The 18,100-nt window shown below is 56.1% G+C and overlaps 3 protein-coding genes across 5 annotated transcripts in view; 1 reads left to right on the forward strand and 2 right to left on the reverse strand.

Moving 5' to 3' along the window:
- Positions 1 to 1,818: 1,818 nt before the first annotated feature.
- LOC102461598 (granzyme B-like) lies at positions 1,819 to 12,486 on the reverse strand. 2 transcript variants are annotated; one of them, XM_075912273.2, is made up of 4 exons: positions 12,331 to 12,486; positions 10,757 to 10,902; positions 5,498 to 5,764; positions 1,819 to 5,382 (listed from the first exon to the last, which is right to left on the reverse strand). In XM_075912273.2, exons 2-4 carry the CDS (start codon positions 10,853 to 10,855, stop codon positions 5,233 to 5,235), a joined length of 516 nt encoding a protein of 171 aa, XP_075768388.2. In that variant the 5' UTR covers positions 10,856 to 10,902; positions 12,331 to 12,486; the 3' UTR covers positions 1,819 to 5,232. The 2 variants fall into 2 exon arrangements, with proteins under 2 accessions (XP_075768388.2, XP_089630630.1); XM_089774504.1 differs by lacking the exon at positions 12,331 to 12,486 and adding an exon at positions 10,922 to 11,239 and having other exon boundaries at positions 10,757 to 10,841.
- On the forward strand, positions 12,388 to 16,035 carry EMC4 (ER membrane protein complex subunit 4). Its single transcript, XM_075912270.2, has 6 exons — positions 12,388 to 12,527; positions 13,852 to 13,937; positions 14,785 to 14,899; positions 14,994 to 15,147; positions 15,222 to 15,382; positions 15,459 to 16,035. The coding sequence occupies exons 2-6, from the start codon at positions 13,858 to 13,860 to the stop codon at positions 15,492 to 15,494; spliced, it is 546 nt and encodes a 181-aa protein (XP_075768385.1). The 5' UTR covers positions 12,388 to 12,527; positions 13,852 to 13,857; the 3' UTR covers positions 15,495 to 16,035.
- Positions 16,036 to 16,066: 31 nt separating this feature from the next.
- Positions 16,067 to 18,100, reverse strand: part of SLC12A6 (solute carrier family 12 member 6) — a 29,490-nt gene continuing 27,456 nt past the window's right edge. For both annotated transcript variants that reach the window (XM_075912269.2, XM_075912268.2), the window contains 5 exons: positions 17,893 to 18,024; positions 17,048 to 17,155; positions 16,802 to 16,971; positions 16,493 to 16,626; positions 16,067 to 16,416 (listed from right to left, as the gene is read on the reverse strand). In XM_075912269.2, the coding sequence (XP_075768384.1) occupies positions 16,325 to 16,416; positions 16,493 to 16,626; positions 16,802 to 16,971; positions 17,048 to 17,155; positions 17,893 to 18,024 (636 nt within the window). In that variant the 3' untranslated portion in view covers positions 16,067 to 16,324. The remainder of the gene's footprint in view (positions 16,417 to 16,492; positions 16,627 to 16,801; positions 16,972 to 17,047; positions 17,156 to 17,892; positions 18,025 to 18,100) is intronic.

An 18,100-nucleotide genomic window follows, 5' to 3' on the forward strand; every position in this document is an offset into this window, starting at 1 on the left:
ACCAATAAACCCTGATGAACTAGCTACATTTTTCCCAGCTTACACATTGCAAGAAGTCTGTTCTCTCATCCCCCTCAATAGCTGGGGGGAAACGATCTGATCTCAAACAAAGACGCGAGAGAAAAACCCCTCTTTTCCAGTTTGAATTTCCTATCTGCATTGTTATTGGCTGATTGCCCAACACCTTGGCTAGGTACGTGAATGAAACCCCTTAGTCACCAGGGGATCACCACTCCCGATTATGATAAACCCCCTTTCAGAACTGGGGTTTCTGAGGGTCCCACTCGGACAAGGGATGAGCGATTACTGAGTTTGCATGTGTCCGTACATAAAAAAAAAAACAATTTTCTTCTATGAAATGGAAGGTGGGAACATAAGACTTGCTTTGTGCATTGTCCCCCATCAGCATCCTTCTTAACGGGGCCCACTCAAACTTTCCCCTGCCCGTCACGACAGGTTTCCAGAGTTCCAACTCCTTCCGAGACGTTGGATGCAAATCCTCGGCTGCCTTGTAAAAGTCCTGCCCCTTAATTTCTCCTCCCTCAACCACAGACTGCAGCAGACTCTCTATGGCTGTGTCTAGCGACAAAGATGGCAAATGAAATTTAATGTAAATAAATGTAAAGTACTACACATTGGAAAAAATAACCCTAACTATACATACAATATGATGGAGGCTAATTTAGCTACAACTAATCTGGAAAGAGAGCTTGAAGTTATCATGGATAGTTCTCTGGAAACATCCATGCAGTGTACAGCGGCAGTCAAAAAAGAAATAGGATGTTAGGAATTATTAAAAAGGGATAGAAAATAAGACAAAGAATATCTTACTACCCCTATATAAAATCATGGTACGCCCACATCTTAAATACTGCGTATAGATGTGGTCTCCTCACCTCAAAAGAGATATTTTGGCATTAGAAAAGGTTCAGAAAAGGCAATTAAAATGATTAGGGGTTTGGAACAGGTCCTATATGAGGAGAGGTTAAAGCGACTGGGACTTTCAGTTTAGAAAAGAGGAGACTGAGGGGGGATATGATAGAGATCTATAAAATCATGAGTGGTGTGGAGAGGGTGAATAAAGAAAAGTTATTTACTTGTTCCCATAATATAGGAACTGGAGGACACCAAATGAAACGAATGGGCAGCAGGTTTAAAACAAATAAAATAAAGTTCTCCTTCACACAGTGCACAGGCAACCTGTGGAACTCCTTGCCAGAGGAGGCTGTGAAGGTTAGGACTATAACAGAATTTAAAGAGAAGCTAGTTCATGGAGGTTAGGTCCATAATAGGCTATCAGCCAGGGGATAGAATTGGTGTCCCTGGCCTCTGTTTGTCAGAGGCTGGAGAAGGATGGCAGGAGACAAATCGCTTGATCATTGTCCTTGGTCCACCCCCTCTGGGGCACCTGGCGCTGGCCACTGTCTGCAGACAAGACGCTGGGCTAGATGGGCCTTTGGTCTGAGCCAGTGTGGCCATTCATATATTCTGATGTTAAAGAGCGAACAAGAAAAGATATGCAAATGGCAAACCACAGTTTGAGTATCTTTTCCCGCTTTTCCCCCACGCCCCGTGACAGACAGGACAAACCTTTCTCTGAGGTGTGGGCTGAATTATTTGCTAGGGGATGGGGGCAGAGAGCATCTTCTCTCCCCGATGAGCCGCTTTTCTCGATTGCCTCGGCCGTCTTCGGAGAGGTGGCAGTGTGCTCACTGGCCGAAGCAAGCCCCGGTGTGGTGTGAGGGTGTCATGGTGTAACGGCATGTCGGGTTCCCCCCGATCCTGCAGCCCCGTAGCAGTAAGAACAGACTCCGCCAGTCATAGAAGAGAGGGTTTATTGCTCCGGCAGGGTACAGCACAGCAGACGTGATGTGGTTACAGGAGTCAGGGCCCGGATGCCTCAGACCCCTTGGGTTAGTGGGTCCATCGCTCCCCTCAACCCTCAGCATCCAGCTTAGGCTGTTCCCTTCATGTTTTCTAGCCCCAAACTGCCTCGCTCCCAGATCTTGCCCTCCATCCAGGTGGCCGTCTCTGCTTCCCTTCCTTTGTCCCTCGCCCTGGGAAGAGCAGTGTTATCTGCTCAAGCTGGGAGTAGGTGTCTGAGCCAATCCACATGTGGGTGAGACCGTGGGAATCGCATCACAGTGCAGGGGAACCCCTGGTTACAGAGCAAACAGCCCCCCACTATGGCACACATGGCCAGGAGGGATGGCCAGCAGCCTGGGGACTACGGGGTTAACTATGTCCCTGTACCTCACCAGGTATCTGCTCAGCTAACAGAAAGGCAGGTAGGGATTTCAAACTGAAACAAAGGAATTTTGGGGGGTTTCCCTCCTTTGTCTCTGAGCCAGTTTGTTCTCTAGATACTGAGGGAGAAAGAAGACACGTCACTCTCCCAGAAAAAGAATCTTCATCACGTGGAAGTAGAGTAAAGTCTAGATAAATCCATCAGGTTTGATTGTTTTCTGAGCTGGGAATTTGGATGTGATGTCTGTGCTGTTAGAAATGGGTTTTCCTTTCTTTGGTAACTAAGTTTTGGCCAACGAGGGAATCCTCCATGAGTATATTAATTGATGGCTCTTACCCTCTAGCCATTCCAACTATGCTTCTAACTGGAGTATTGTTTTAATAATAAAAGTTCTTACTTTTTATTTTTAATTAACCTGGTATTGGTTGATTTCTGTGTCTGGGAAAATCTGTCTGTGGGATCTGCAGGCTTCTGAGGAGGAGACAGCAATCACAGACAGCAGCTTGTATCTTCTCTTTTCTTTTCAAGCTCTTTGGAGCTCTTTGGGTGCCCTGAGGTTGGTTTCACGTGTTCACCCCTGTTTGTGGGTTCAAAAGCACTTGATGGTGGCAGCGGATTCCCCAAAATCCAAGAATTAGGATGGGGGGGGGGGGTTGTACCGAAGCCTGTAGAGATCAGATTTGTGGGTTGCTTTTGCGGGGCCCCACTTTTGCATTCATTGCAGAGAACAGCCTTGATGGAGGGTCACCGGAGACTTTCTTGGACCGTGGGGGGCATTGAGGGAGTGGCCACACCGCCCAACCCCAAGGCCTCCTCCCCACCAGGGACTTGCCGTTTTCACTCCATGTTGTTTTCACAGCACGTTTGGCACCACCGGTGTCTGCAGGAGTGTTGCCGGCAGACAAAACGAGGATTTTTTTCCACTGGTGAATTCCTAGGTGAGTATATTAACGCAGAACTTTTTTTCGGTTGAAAATACTTCCTGCCGGTGCTTTTTTTGTGATGATACTGCCCGGTACTGGCATCTCCAGACGCAATACCTGCATCTCCAGTCAGAGCTTACCCAGAAAGAATGGCGCGTACCGGCGCCTCTATACGCAAATGTCCGACAGTCAGCTGGGCCACATGTCTTAAAGGGGTCACATGTCTTAAAAGGGCAATGCTGGCCTCACCCCCCCAACAATTTTTCCTCTGGAATACTGACATGTTTTTTTTTTTTAAACAAAAAAAGCACTGCTTCCTGCTCTCCATCGGTCCACCCGAGGCTGATATGGCTGCAGAGCAGCTGCCTACCCAAGAGATCTGCCCATCCACAGATGGGCGTTATTCCTGCAGGACGAAATTCCCCAATCGTGGTCACATTTTTCTTGTTTCCTTCGGGATTCCGTGTGATGCTTTTAAAGAGCCAATTTCCCAAAGCGGAAAATACTTGATAGTCTCAGAATTATTTTCAAAACTTTTTCCAGGCTCATCACTTTCGTGCCAAGCTCTTCTGAGCCGAGAAGCTGGAGGATTCACTGGGAACAGGACTATTAGGGTGGTACTTTGTTGTGTGGTTGCAGCCAAATCAGGATAGGAACAGAGAAAAGGTGGGCAAGGGGAGAGCTTTGATTTACACGTTTGGGAAACAGCTGGCTTTCATAGAATCATAGAGCTGGAAGAGACCTCAGAAGGTCATCAAGTCCAGCCCCCTGTCCAAAGCAGGACCAATCCCAACTTTCACTTGTGTGTCACTTGGGTATGCCGAAGAGATCTGTGCAAATCGAAATCCTGCCTCTCTCACCAACCGAAGTTGGTCCAGTAAAACCGATTCCTTCACTCGCCTTGCCTAATAATTTTTTTTAAATCTTTTCGATTCAATATTATTTTCCCTTATTTTTTTATCCATCTCACCACCATTTTGGGCTGGAATTTTATTGACCACACAGGAATAAAATTGCTGCCCTATTTCTCTCCTTGCTTTCCGTCCAGCCCCGAAGACAATGGGATGTTTTCACGTGTTGACACGGTGATAAAATGTCAAAGATATTGATTGTAAAACTCAGCCTGATTCTTTCCTTCCACCCAATGTGAGAGCCACCCACACACAGAAATGTATTCTGAGTAATTTTTTCCAGCAAAAACTGCTACAAACTTTAGAAAAAGATGGGGAGGAGGGGAACTGAATGTTCTTATTTTGACCACAAAAAAGAAGTTTGGATTGAATTTTCCAGAAAAATGTTATACATATAGTGATCAACTACAAAACTGGTTGTTGTTTTTTTCAAATTTTGTGGTTCTGACACAAATACTCAGACACATAGTGCTGTAAAAACACAAAGAAAAGGTGGATTAGGATACATCTTTCCACCAGCTCAAAAATGGGACTTTTTCAGATTTGCATGAAATGTTTTTGTTGGTGTTTCAAAGGTTAACCCTCTTCCGTCCACTGTAACTCAAAAAGAGAAGGTGCAAAAAGTCCATAACATTTTTCCACTTGATTTAGTGTCAGGTGGAACTGTTTGTAGAATAGATCGGATGTTTCTTATCCACTTTGTCGACCAAAGTGAACATTTTCACGGAGGAAAAATCCTGATTTTGAAAGAGTTCGAGGCAATATAAAAAAAAGTCAAATGAAACAAAAGAATATTTAACCACTGGAACAAACACTGTCCAATTCTCTCAGTAGCCGATACTTCACAGATCTACAGTTAGACAAGGTGGGTGAGGTGGTATCTTTGATTGGGCCAGTCTCTCTGATCCAAGTTGTCTCTCTAATATCCTGGCATCCGGCTGTTCATCTGCAAAGCTCAAATTTCTAAGGCTGGTGACGGGGCTTTCTAAAAGAAAACACAACGGGTAGGACTGATAAGATGCTATTTATTGATTGGCTTTACCACCAGCCCATCATCATCGCCTCTGGGCTGCAGGCTGGATTTATCCCCAGGGGAGTTCACTGAGGCGTGCCGCGTCCATTTTACAGCCACGAAACAGAGGCAGGTGCTTCAATCCTGCTGCTTTCTTAGTTCTGCCTTGATCCACGGGACATATGCGGAGACGGTGGTGAACACCCTGGGTGGGGACCCGTCGTTTTTGCCATAGGAGACGATGCCCTGGGCCGTGCCACCACACACCAGGGGGCCCCCAGAGTCACCCTGTGAAACAAAGGCCAAGTTTTGCAATTGGTGTCAGCCATCCGTCCCGTGGGTGCGGGAACAGGAGTAGAACTCAGGTCTCCACGTTGCCCCCTGCTGGGCTGGGGATGCTTACCCGAAAGGTCGATTTCTCGACTTCCCGGGGGTCACCTACGCAGAGCATGGTGGTGGAGTCGAACCAGTGATAGCGCCAGCGCCAGCACCTCTCCGCCTCCACCACCTTCAAGTCCACCTCCTGCAGCTTGCTTGGCAGGACAAAACCCCGGGCGCGGGTATTCCCCCAGCCTGCCACATTGCAAACGTCTCCTGGCATCACCTCCTCGCCTTCCTGGGGCAGGGGGAGGAGCTGCACCGCCTTCGTCAGCCTGGCTTTATCCTCCAGCTGTAAGAAGAGAGGGGTTGGGACAGCGGGCAGCAAGGCCTACTGGATAAAGCACAGGGCTGGGAGTCAGGAGACATGGGCTCTGCTCCTAGCTCTGTTCAGTGCCGCTCAGTGCCTCAGTTTCCCCTCCAACTCTTGTCTATTTACAGAGGGAGCTCTTTGGAGCAAAGCTCTGCCTAGCCACGTCTGCAAATTACAGCCCGACGGGGCCCTGCTCTTTGTCAGGGTGGACAGCACCACGGGGCCCTGATCTCGATCTACAAAGAACTTACCAGGCCACGTTTTGTAAAGGATTCTATTTCGTGGGAGAGTCAAGGTTGCGTATGGGTGAGAAAAGCTCACCAGATCCCTGCCCTGTGTGTGTCCAGGGACAGGAACGCGCTGGCCAATCTAAAGGGGCGTTTTCGGAATGTTTCAAGTTTTAAAAGAAATCAGACGCAAAAAAGTGAAAAATTGCGGTGAAAAGAAATCCATGTTGAAAATCAGAGGATTCCGCCCCCCATGCTTTCTGTCACTGAACCTTTTTTCCCGACAGTGAAAAACAAAACAAGAAAGGAACCATGTGTGGGAATGTGTGTGCCTTTTTAAACTGCTCTACACCTTTTTCCCAGTGGGGAACAGTAAACAACAGAGATAAACCTTTCTCTCTCATTCCTTCTCGCTTTTTTTTATCTTTTATCCCCAACTGGATGACTGGAAAACTGAAAAAACAACAAACAGTCTTGCAGAAGCTTAGGCTGTGTCTACACTGCCGGGTTTTTCTCGGCAGAAAATATGCAGATCGGGCTCTCATTTGCATACCTTCCGCCAATCCGTTTTGCGGAAGAGGAAATGCAAATGGAGTGCTCATTTGCATATCTTCTTCTGATCCTTTTAGCGGAAGAGATTTGCCAATAAAAAGCTCTGTGCTGACGGGGCCATTTGTCGGAAAAAAACCTTTTTTGCACGATCCCTCATTCCTCAGAAAACGAGGTTTACAGGATCTTGCAAAAAAGATGATTTTTTTTATGACAAATGGCCCCATCGGAATGGGGCTTTTTATTGGCAAAACCTCTTCTGCAAAAAGACATGCAGATATCTTTGCATGTCTTCTGACAAAAAAACCTGACAGTGTAGACATAGCTTTAGAGACTAAGGTGCTGCTAGACTATTTGTTGTTGTTTAAGTTTTTCCAGCTGGGCTACTTCTACTCTACGAGTTGTCTCAGCAAAACATATGCTAACGAGCAGGGCTGGACAAATCCTCTCGCTCATGGCGAGTAGATTTTAGCAGCTGGCGAGCTGTGACGGGGCAGGGCCGCCCCGTGGCGGTGAGAGCGACCCGCTCCGCACACCAGCGGCGCCGACCCCCGTGTTGCACAGGGAGCGCGGTGTTCTGACAGCGATCTGTGCGGCTTGTTCCCGTGTGGCTGCCCAGCTGAGTGGCGTTGAGGGGGGACGAGTCCTGGGACGGGAGCCGGAAGCAGGGATGGGGAGTAGGGCAGGGCCGGCGCTTACGTGCGTCCCTGACATCAGGGGGAGAGGCGCCGGCGCAAGAGAGCGCCTCATTCAAAAGGGGAGCAGAGGAGAGTAACGGAGGGAGAGGGGAGAACAGAGGAGTGCGGTGGGTGGAGGAGTGAAGGTGAGAGTGGAGGAGAGAGGAGGGGGACGGGAGTCGGAGGAGGTCAGAGAAGGCAGGACGGAGACGGGGAGTGGAGCAGAGAGCAGAGCATGGGACAGAGGATGTGAAAGGAGAAGCGGAGATAGGAAGCAGCCCAGTGCAGAGACACTAAGGAGCCCTGTCCTGGGCTGCTTCCTACCTCCGCTTCTCCTTTCACGTCCTCTGTCCCCAGGCTCTGCTCTCTGCTCCAGTCCCCGTCTCCCTCCTGCCTCATCTGACCTCCGTCTCCCACCCTTCACTCCTCCACCCGCCGCCATCTTCTAGCTCCCTCCTCTGTTCTCCCCTCTCCCGCCGTTAATCTCCTCTCTGCCGCTCTCCTCTACTCCCCTTTTGAATGCGGCGCTCTCTTGCGCCGGCGCCTCTCCCCCTGACGTCAAGCCCTGCTAATAGGGACTCATTTGCAGGAGTCGTGATCTCATTGGCATATTTTCTGCCGATCTGTTTTTGCCCTAGGGGTTTCTGTACAACAGGGGCTGTGTCTAGACTGGCAAGATTTTGCGCAAATGCTTTTAATGGAAAAGTTTTTCCGTTAAAAGTATTTGCGCAAGAGAGCGTCTACATTGGCATGTGCCTTTGCGCAAAAGATTTGCTTTTGCGCAAAAGCATCCGTGCCAGTGTAGACGTGCTTTTGCGCAAGAAAGCTCTGATGGCCTTTTTAGCCATCGGGCTTTCTTGCGCAAGAAATTAAGATGGCTGTCTACACTGGCCTCTTGCGCAAGAATACTTGCGTAGGAGGGCTTATCCCTGAGCAGGAGCTTCAAAGTATTTGTGCAAGAACCACTTATTTTGTACAGTACAAAGTCAGTGTTCTTGCACAAATACTAGCGACCAGTGTAGACAGGTGGCAAGTTTTTGCGCAAAATCAGTTGCTTTTGCGCAAAATCTTGCCATCCATACTGCTTGTTTTTGCGCAAAAAACCCCAGTGCAAAAACGGATCGGTAGAAAATATGCAAATGAGATTGTGACTCATGCAAATGAGTCCATCATTAGCACATTTTTTGCCGAGAAAACACATACAGCTGCATCTAAACTGGCAAGTTCTTGTGCTTGCTTTTGCGCAAAAACTTGCCAGCTGTCTACACTGGCCACTTGAATTTGCGCAAGAACACTGACGATCTAATGTAAGTTTGTCAGTGTTCTTGCACAAATATAGTGACACTCCTGCTCAGGAAAAAGCCCTCTTGAGCAAATGCTTTTGCACAAGAGGGCCAGTGCAGGCAACTAAGAACTGTTTTGCGCAAAAAAGCCCCGATGGCAAAAATGGCCACCGGAGCTTTTTTGCGCAAAACCGCATCTATATTGGCCACGGATGCTTTTGCACAAAAGCACTTTTGTGCAAGAGCATCCGTGTCAATCTAGACCCTCTTTCCTGCAAATGCTTTTAACAGAAAAACTTTTCTGTTACAAGCATTTGCGGAAAATCATGCCAGTCTAGACGCAGCCATAGTGTAGACATAGCCTAAGACTAACTTGGCTTCCCCATGGAAACCTTTGGATGGCTGAAGTCAGGGCAGTAAAAGCTGGTTTGAAAGGGGAAGTTTTTCCAGTATGCTAAAACACATCAGTAAAAAATCAGGGAGAGGGAACCAAATTTCTTTCGTCATTTTGTTTTTTTGAATTTTTTTTGACAAGAGCAGTTAAGCAAAAGCTAAGTCTCCCCGTGAAAAGACTTCAGTGTGGGGCAAAACACTCGTTTCTGACAAAGCAAAAGAAACAAAAAACGTCGTGGGAAGCAGAAATGTGAATTGCCTCAAAAGCGGAGGCATTATTTTTCATGTTTTCTTACGTGTACTACAGTAGCACTGAGTGTGACAGTCAGTCCCTGGTTCAGAGGCAAGAGCCACCAGAAAGAGACGGACAGAAAGAAGGAGGTGGAAGAGGAGAAAATCAGTCACTGGCACCTGAAGCAGCATGAGGTCATTCTTCCATGTCCTGCTGTGATATTTGGGGTGGGGGATTTTCCGCTGGACAGCCAGGCGCTGCTGGGTCCACTCCCACTTGGTTACATCGTGAGCTCCCAGATACACCACGATTTTCCTGGGAAGGCAGAGAGTTGTGGCCAGGAATGGGGTAGACTATCCTTTGCACCCAAAAACACCCCCGCCCATACTGCCCCAAACTTGAGGGGTGTTCAAATAGGAACCAGAAACGGAGATTTTCCAAGCCACTAAGGCAGCCGCAGAGAAACACTGAAGTACCTAGAGAGGCCTCTGTATCAGTAGGGTTCAGAGTGAACTGAATAAGGACGGAGTTATTAATGTCAAGTCATGCACTGGAGTTACGGGATGGCAGTGTGCTCCAGTGGATAGAGTGCTGGAAGAGGACTTGGGAGACCTGGCTCTATTCACAGGCCTGGGGGATGACCTTGAACAAGTCACTGCCCTTCTGTATTCCTCAGTTTCCCTAACCATAGAACAAGGATTTGTACCTTCCAAGGCCAGTAGATGAGCCACTGTGCTCATCTACCCCTTCTTTACTTGGTTCAGCTACATACCCTGAGCTCGAGTCATGAGTAGGGTTCAGAATTAACAGCATGTCTGAGGTATCCTTAAATTCCCTCCCTTTAATAACAAGTCCTGGGCCTCTCTAAGACTGGAGGACAAGAGATCGTGTGGGTGAGATTTGGGGATCTGGACCCTTCTGGTTCGCTGTTATAGGAACATACCGGCTGTTGTCTGCACTGGCATGAATTTCCGGAAATGCTTAAAACAGAATAGTTTTTGTTATAAGTATTTCCGGAAAAAGAGCGTTTACATTGGCAGGCTGCTTTTCCGGAAAAGCCCTTTTTCCGGAAAAGCATCTGTGGCCAATGTAGACGCGCTTTTCCGGAAAAGAGCCCCGATCGTCATTTTCGCGATCGAGGCTTTTTTCCGGAAAAGACTACTGGGCTGTCTACACTGGCCTTTTTCCGGAACAGTGTTCCGGAATAAGGACTTATGCCCGAGCGGGAGCAGCGTAGCTTTTCCGGAATAGCGGCTGATTTTGTACAGTAGAGCGTCATTGCTTTTCCGGAAATTCAAGGGCCAGTGTAGACAACTCGCAGCTTATTCCGTAAAAGCGGCTGATTTTCCGGAATAAGTGGCCCAGTGTAGACACAGCCGAGCATGTCTACCCGCACAGGCTAGAATGATCATCCAGGCTCCGTTATTGCATATACGTTGTTAACTCTGAACCCTACTGATGACAAAATAAATATATGCACATTAGCGGAGCCCCGGGCAGTGTGAACATTCCCACCTATCCCTGGTCATAAAGCCACAGCGGATGCCTCTTTGGGGGATTTCCCCATGGGCAGCAACGTTGAAACTGAGGGGCCCGACACAGGCACTTACCCTGTTACAGTGCGCAGCCGTCAGCACGAAGTCCTGTCGGATCAGGAACCCTCCACACCGGACCTGTCCCAACTCGGTGGTGATGCTGAGGAAGGCCATGTGAGCTTTTGAGTGGCGCTTGGCTTCCTTCCCCCCGAGGATCTGGCCTGGTGGAGATATACCCACCTCAGGACAGGTGTCATGTCGGCCTCGGGGGGCAGGTTAGCTGGACTCTGCATCACCCCTCCGGGACACAAACTCGACCCGAGCATGGTGCACACTAGGGCTTCCCGGCTGGGTCCTAGTGCAAGCAGATCGCCTGTGGGAGATGTGTCTGACCCCCCGACATCCCCTTTAATTCCTTCAACGTTCCCTTGAATTCCCCCGACATCCCCTTTAATTCCCTCAACGTTCCCTTGAATTCCCCCCGACATCCCCTTTAATTCCCTCAACGTTCCCTTGAATTCCCCCGACATCCCCTTTAATTCCCTCAACATTCCCTTTAATCCCTCCCGACATCCCCTTTAATTCCCTCAACGTTCCCTTTAATTCCCCCCCGACATCCCCTTTAATTCCCTCAACGTTCCCTTTAATTCCCCCCGACATCCCCTTTAATTCCCTCAACGTTCCCTTGAATTCCCCCCGACATCCCCTTTAATTCCCTCAATGTTCCCTTTAATTCCCCCCGACATCCCCTTTAATTCCCTCAACGTTCCCTTGAATTCCCCCCGACATCCCCTTTAATTCCCTCAACGTTCCCTTTAATTCCCCCCGACATCCCCTTTAATTCCCTCAACGTTCCCTTGAATTCCCCCCGACATCCCCTTTAATTCCCTCAATGTTCCCTTTAATTCCCCCCGACATCCCCTTTAATTCCCTCAACGTTCCCTTTAATTCCCCCCGACATCCCCTTTAATTCCCTCAACGTTCCCTTTAATTCCCCCCGACATCCCCTTTAATCCCCTCAACGTTCCCTTTAATTCCCCCCGACATCCCCTTTAATCCCCTCAACGTTCCCTTTAATTCCGCCCCGACATCCCCTTTAATTCCCTCAACGTTCCCTTTAATTCCCCCCGACATCCCCTTTAATCCCCTCAACGTTCCCTTTAATTCCCCCCGACATCCCCTTTAATCCCCTCAACGTTCCCTTTAATTCCCCCCGACAACCCCTTTAATTCCCTCAACGTTCCCTTTAATTCCCCCCGACATCCCCTTTAATCCCCTCAACGTTCCCTTTAATTCCGCCCCGACATCCCCTTTAATTCCCTCAACGTTCCCTTTAATTCCCCCCGACATCCCCTTTAATCCCCTCAACGTTCCCTTTAATTCCCCCCGACATCCCCTTTAATCCCCTCAACGTTCCCTTTAATTCCCCCCGACATCCCCTTTAATTCCCTCAACGTTCCCTTGAATTCCGCCCCGACATCCCCTTTAATTCCCTCAACGTTCCCTTTAATTCCCCCCGACATCCCCTTTAATCCCCTCAACGTTCCCTTTAATTCCTCCAAACTTCCCCTTTAATCCCCCCTCCCCCCCCGTGTCGCACTATAATCCCGCCGACGCTCCCTGCCCCGCCCTCCCCTTTAATTCCCAACCGTCGCTTTAGCGCCCCGGGCTGCCCGGCGGGAAAAGCGCTGGGGGGGGGGAGGGGCGGGGCGATCGCGGGGGCCTCGCTCTGGCCCAAGCCCCGCCCCGCGCTGCCGGAGACCGGAAGTGCCGCGCCGGGGCGGAAGTCGGTGCCGCGGAGCGGAAGCGGAAGTTGATCCCGAGCGGGGCCGCGAGCGTCCGCGGGGTGAGGGGGGCCCCGCAGGGGGGGTCCCGGGGGGGTCTCGGTGCTGACTGTCCCGCGCTGCAGGCGGGGGGGCCCCGCAGGGGGCGTCCCAGGGGGGTCTCGGTGCTGACTGTCCCGGCGCTGCAGGCGGTGGGGCCCCGCGGGGGGGTCCCAGGGGGGTCTCGGTGCTGACTGTCCCGGCGCTGCAGGCGGGGGGGCCCCGCAGGGGGGGTCCCAGGGGGGTCTCGGTGCTGACTGTCCCGCGCTGCAGGCGGGGGGGCCCCGCAGGGGGGGTCCCGGGGGGGTCTCGGTGCTGACTGTCCCGGCGCTGCAGGCGGTGGGGGCCCCGCAGGGGGGGTCCCAGGGGGGTCTCGGTGCTGACTGTCCCGGCGCTGCAGGCGGTGGGCCCCGCAGGGGGGGTCCCGGGGGGGTCTCGGTGCTGACTGTCCCGCGCTGCAGGCGGGGGGGCCCCGCAGGGGGGGTCCCAGGGGGGTCTCGGTGCTGACTGTCCCGGCGCTGCAGGCGGTGGGGGCCCCGCAGGGGGGGTCCCAGGGGGGTCTCGGTGCTGACTGTCCCGGTGCTGCAGGCGGTGGGGGCCCCGCAGGGGGGGTCCCAGGGGGGTCTCGGTGCTGACTGTCCCGGCGCTGCAGGCGGGGGGGCCCCGCAGGGGGGGTCCCAGGGGGGTCTCGGTGCTGACTGTCCCGGCGCTGCAGGCGGTGGGGGCCCCGCAGGGGGGGTCCCGGGGGGGTCTCGGTGCTGACTGTCCCGGCGCTGCAGGCGGTGGGCCCCGCAGGGGGGGTCCTAGGGGGGTCTCGGTGCTGACTGTCCCGGCGCTGCAGGCGGTGGGCCCCGCAGGGGGGGTCCTAGGGGGGTCTCGGTGCTGACTGTCCCGGCGCTGCAGGCGGTGGGCCCCGCAGGGGGGGTCCCAGGGGGGTCTCGGTGCTGACTGTCCCGGCGCTGCAGGCGGGGGGGCCCCGCAGGGGGGGTCCTAGGGGGGTCTCGGTGCTGACTGTCCCGGCGCTGCAGGCGGGGGGGCCCCGCAGGGGGGGTCCTAGGGGGGTCTCGGTGCTGACTGTCCCGCGCTGCAGGCGGGGGGGCCCCGCAGGGGGAGGGGGGGTCCCGGGGGGGTCTCGGTGCTGACTGTCCCGGCGCTGCAGGCGGGGGGGCCCCGCAGGGGGGGTCCTAGGGGGGTCTCGGTGCTGACTGTCCCGGCGCTGCAGGCGGGGGGGCCCCGCAGGGGGGGTCCTAGGGGGGTCTCGGTGCTGACTGTCCCGGCGCTGCAGGCGATGGGCCCCGCGGGGGGGTCCTAGGGGGGGTCTCGGTGCTGACTGTCCCGGTGCTGCAGGCGGCGATGGGGACCCCGCTGGTGACGAGCCGGGGCCGGCGCTTCAAGTGGGCCATCGAGCTGGGCGGCCCGGGCAGCGGGGGCAGGTGAGGGGGCCGGGCCCCGCGCTTCCCCCTCCCCACACACACAGCTCCCTCCCAGCGGGTTGTATGGGGGGGGTCTCCCTCCGCCCCAGAGCTGGCTGCATCTGGCCCCCCTGTCCCACCACTGCGCTGTGTGGGGCTGGACCCTCCCCGCCCCAGAGCCAGCTGCATCTCGGCCCCAGGCAGCGTGACATGCGGCTGTCCCCACTCTCCACCCCAGAGCCGGCTGCACCTCGGTGCCAAGGAAGCTGTCCTGGGTGGCGTTATGTGTGGCTGCCCCCCACCCCAGAGCCAGCTGCATCTCGGTGCCAAGGAAGCTGTCCTGGGTGGCGTTATGTGCGGCTGCCCCCCACCCCAGAGCCAGCTGCATCTCGGTGCCAAGGAAGCTGTCCTGGGTGGCGTTATGTGTGGCTGCCCCCCACCCCAGAGCCAGCTGCATCTCGGTGCCAAGGAAGCTGTCCTGGGTGGCGTTATGTGCGGCTGCCCCGCACCCTCCCCACCCCAGAGCCAGCTGCATCTTGGTGCCAAGGAAGCTGTCCTGGGTGGCGTTATGTGCGGCTGCCCCCCACCCCAGAGCTGGCTGCACCTCGGTGCCAAGGAAGCTGTCCTGGGTGGCTGCCCCCCACCTGTCCCACCCCAGAGCCAGCTGCACCTCAGCCCCTGGCGGGCTGTCCTGTGCTGTGTGGCCCCCACCTGTCCCGCCCCAGAGCTGACGGTCTCAGTGCTAGACAAGCTACCCCCTCCTTCCCCTCATTGCCGCATTGTGTGTGGCTGGTCCCTCCCCACCCCAGAGCTGGCCGCACCGCCCTGGCCCTACGCTGTCTCCCCACACCTCCTCTCTCCCCCCCAGGGGCCGCAGCGACCGGAGCAGTGGCCAGGGCGAGTCCCTCTACCCTGTGGGCTACTCCGACAAGCAGGTGCCCGACACCAGCGTCCAGGAGACGGATCGCATCCTCGTGGAGAAGGTACGGCTGCAGGAGCCCCTGGGCTCTCCGTGGGGCACGGGGCGGGGCCTGGGGGCAAGCCCCCCTCTGACCCCCCTGCTCCTCCCCCCACCAGCGGTGCTGGGACGTGGCGCTGGGGCCGCTGAAGCAAATCCCCATGAACCTCTTCATCATGTACATGGCCGGGAACACCATCTCCATCTTCCCCACCATGATGGTGTGCATGATGGCCTGGCGCCCCCTGCAGGCCCTCATGGCCATCTCCGCCAGTGAGTATCGCCCCCTGCTCGCCCCCACGACCGCCCCCCGCCCCACGGCTGACACGCCTCTCCCTGCCCCCCAGCCTTCAAGCTGCTGGAGAGCTCCAGCCAGAAGCTGCTGCAGGGGCTGGTGTATCTGATCGGGAACCTGCTGGGGCTGGCGCTGGCCGTCTACAAGTGCCAGTCTATGGGGCTGCTGCCCACCCACGCCTCCGACTGGCTGGCCTTCATCGAGCCCCCCGAGGTGAGGGGGGGACGGTGGGGGGGATTGTGGGGGGCTGGTAGGGAACCGCTGACCCTCCTCTCCCTTCTCCTTGCAGCGCATGGAATACAGCGGTGGGGGCCTGCTGCTGTGACCCACGGCGCCCCCTCACTTGGAAATAATGGTGTGGAATAAAGCTGCTACCTGGCGCCCCTCCAGTCCCTGCTGTGGGGGGAAAGGGGGCACCCCACAAGCACAGTCTGTGGGGGAAGGGGAGCACCCCCCCCAGGAGTCTGGATCCTCCCTCCAGCACCTGCAGCCGCACTACTATATAAAATTTTATTTTTTACATAGTTCTGGTACAGAGCAAAAAAAAAAGCCCTCCTACCCCCCCAACACTGTTAAGCGGGGCTTGACCCCCAATAAATTACCCCCCCACCCCCTGGCAGCTACCAGGCCCTGCCTTCCAGCTGGAGCTGTAGGAGAGAAGATTGGATTTGTCTGTTTCAAGGCTGCCCAGGAAGCCCGGGCTCCAGAAACCGCTTGTCCAACCTGACATGATTAGTGGGGAGGGAAGAGAACCGGAGGGCTCGGTGAGGCTAGGACCCCACTTCTCCCCCTTTCCGCATCAGTAGCCCCACCTGCTGCCAGGGCACTGGGGCAGGCGTGAGTGTGAAATAAAAAGTTAAGCCACACGCATGAGTCGGTGTCTCCTTGGTGGCTGGAGCCTGCAAGAGGGGGCCAGGGTGGGGCAGCGGGCTACCCCCCAGCGCAGGAGGGTGGGCGACCCACAGCGCTCCTACCCCCCGAAGCAGCGGCCAAGGGGAAGGAAGCAAAGCAGCTTTGGCACAGTGTGGTGACGGGCGATCCCTTCCCCTCCCTGCCCGGCTGGGTCTAATCCCCGTCCCCGTGGGTCCCACCCCCCGTTCCTTGGCCTGCGGGGGCCGAGCGCACTGCGGCTGCCCCACGGCCCTTCGGGGCGCTCTAGGAGTAGATGGTGATGACTTCGCTGCCTCCGCCGCGCACCAGCAGCACCCGCTCCAGCCCCTCGGTCAGCACCTCCAGGAACTCCATGTCTGGGGGGGGCGGGTCAAGGAGCCAACACGGGCCGGCCCGGGACAGACAGACGGACGGACACACCCCCAAGGATACAGTTCTCGTCGCCCGCAGGGTTGCGGGGCGGCCCAGGCATGTTGAGCAGCACCAGCCTGGCCTCGTGGGACTTGTTGACGATCACCTCGTTGAGCTTGACGGCCGTGTGCATGCGCCGCACGTTGGACTGGTCCCTGCGGGGGGCAGGGGGGTCAGGACGGGCTGGGGGAGAGACAGGGCAAGGCGGCTCCCCCCCCCGCCCCGCTGAGTGCCAGGGGTCCCCCCGGGGAAGGAGACATTCCTGGCCGCGTGTGGGCGTCGCCACAGCCCCCCAGGACGGCGGGGGGGTGGAAGAAGCGGGGGGCTCACGGTTTCATGTTGAGCAGATCCTGCATGGCCCTGTGCCCGCGGGCGGCCATGTACTTGTCCTTGGTCCAGGTCATGTGCACCCGCTCCTGGTAGGTCTCCGTCTCCTCGTCCTCGTCGGAGCCGATGCTGGTCAGGCGCAGCATGGAGTTCCGGTCCTTCACCAGCTGGGCCTGCGGGGGGGCAGGAGGGGTGAGCGGGGGGGTTGGGGGAGCGGGAGGGGGAGCAGCCCGTCCCCACCCGGCTCACCTCCCGGTCCCGCTCCGTCTTGGAGAGCCGCATGTGCCGCAGCATCTGGGAGCGCTGCTCCATCATGAGGGTCCGCTCGTAGGTGTAGGCAGAGATGTCGCTGTCATGCTGCGGAGGGGGGGGGATAGGTGGGGTGAGCGGGGGGGGGCCCACGCCCCCCCTCCCGGACCTGGGCGTCCCAGCTCCTGCTCCAACCCCTGGGCAAAGCTGTGCCCCATAGAAAGGGGCAGAAAGGCTGCAGTGCCCCAGGCACTCCTCCCTCCCACTTCAGCCACCGCTGGCTCCCCGCCCCCCGCCAGGGTCCTGCCTGTCCACGGGCAGCCCCCCCCCACTCTCCGGGTCCTGCCTGTCCAGGGGCAGCCCCCCCCCCACTCCCCGGGTCCTGCCTGTCCACGGGCAGCCCCTCCCCTCCACTCCCCGGGTCCTGCCTGTCCACGGGCAGCCCCCCCCCCACTCCCCGGGTCCTATGGGCAGCCCCTCCCCTCCACTCCCCGGGTCCTGCCTGTCCACGGGCAGCCCCCCCCCACTCCCCGGGTCCTATGGGCAGCCCCCCCCCACTCTCAGGGTCCTGCCTATCCACGGGCAGCCCCCCCCCCCACTCCCCAGGTCCTATGGGCAGCCCCCACTCTCAGGGTCCTGCCTGTCCACGGGCAGCCCCCCCCCTCCACTCCCCGGGTCCTGCCTGTCCACGGGCAGCCCCCCCCACTCCCAGGGTCCTACGGGCAGCATCCCCCCCCCACTCCCCGGGTCCAGGGGCAGCCCCCCCCCCCTCCACTCCCCAGGTCCTGCCTGTCCAGGGGCAGCCCCCCCCCCCCACTCCCCGGCCCCCCCCTTGCGCCTCTCACCATCTCCACCACCTCCACCTCGGCCTGGATGCGCAGGTGGTACAGGAAGGTGGCCAGGTCCTTCTTCATCTGGATGCTGTTGTCCTCCAGCTGGGCCACGGTGAAGATGCGGATGCTGCATTTCCGCCACACCTGGAGAGACAGGGGAAGGGGTCAGCGCCCCCCCCGAGGCCGGCTCCGCCCCCCAGCTCCCCCGCCTCCCCCCCAC

This window comes from Pelodiscus sinensis, chromosome 30 (assembly GCF_052426305.1).
Source record: "Pelodiscus sinensis isolate ZL-2025 chromosome 30, ASM5242630v1, whole genome shotgun sequence".
In the NCBI taxonomy this organism is placed as follows: Eukaryota; Metazoa; Chordata; order Testudines; family Trionychidae; genus Pelodiscus; species Pelodiscus sinensis.

Excerpts from the sequence above, each read along its gene's own strand:
- LOC102461598 (XM_089774504.1), bottom strand. The coding sequence starts at position 11,232 with ATGTTGAGGGAATTAAAGGGGATGTCGGGGGAATTCAAGGGAACGTTG. Across the intron at positions 10,842-10,921 it reads GACATGACACCTGTCCTGAG|CATCACCACCGAGTTGGGAC; the intron begins GTGGGTATATCT and ends GGCCTTCCTCAG. Across the intron at positions 5,383-5,497 it reads TCGAGAAATCGACCTTTCGG|GGTGACTCTGGGGGCCCCCT; the intron begins GTAAGCATCCCC and ends TTTGTTTCACAG.
- EMC4 (XM_075912270.2), top strand. The coding sequence starts at position 13,858 with ATGGGGACCCCGCTGGTGACGAGCCGGGGCCGGCGCTTCAAGTGGGCC. Across the intron at positions 13,938-14,784 it reads GGCCCGGGCAGCGGGGGCAG|GGGCCGCAGCGACCGGAGCA; the intron begins GTGAGGGGGCCG and ends TCTCCCCCCCAG. Across the intron at positions 14,900-14,993 it reads ATCGCATCCTCGTGGAGAAG|CGGTGCTGGGACGTGGCGCT; the intron begins GTACGGCTGCAG and ends TCCCCCCACCAG.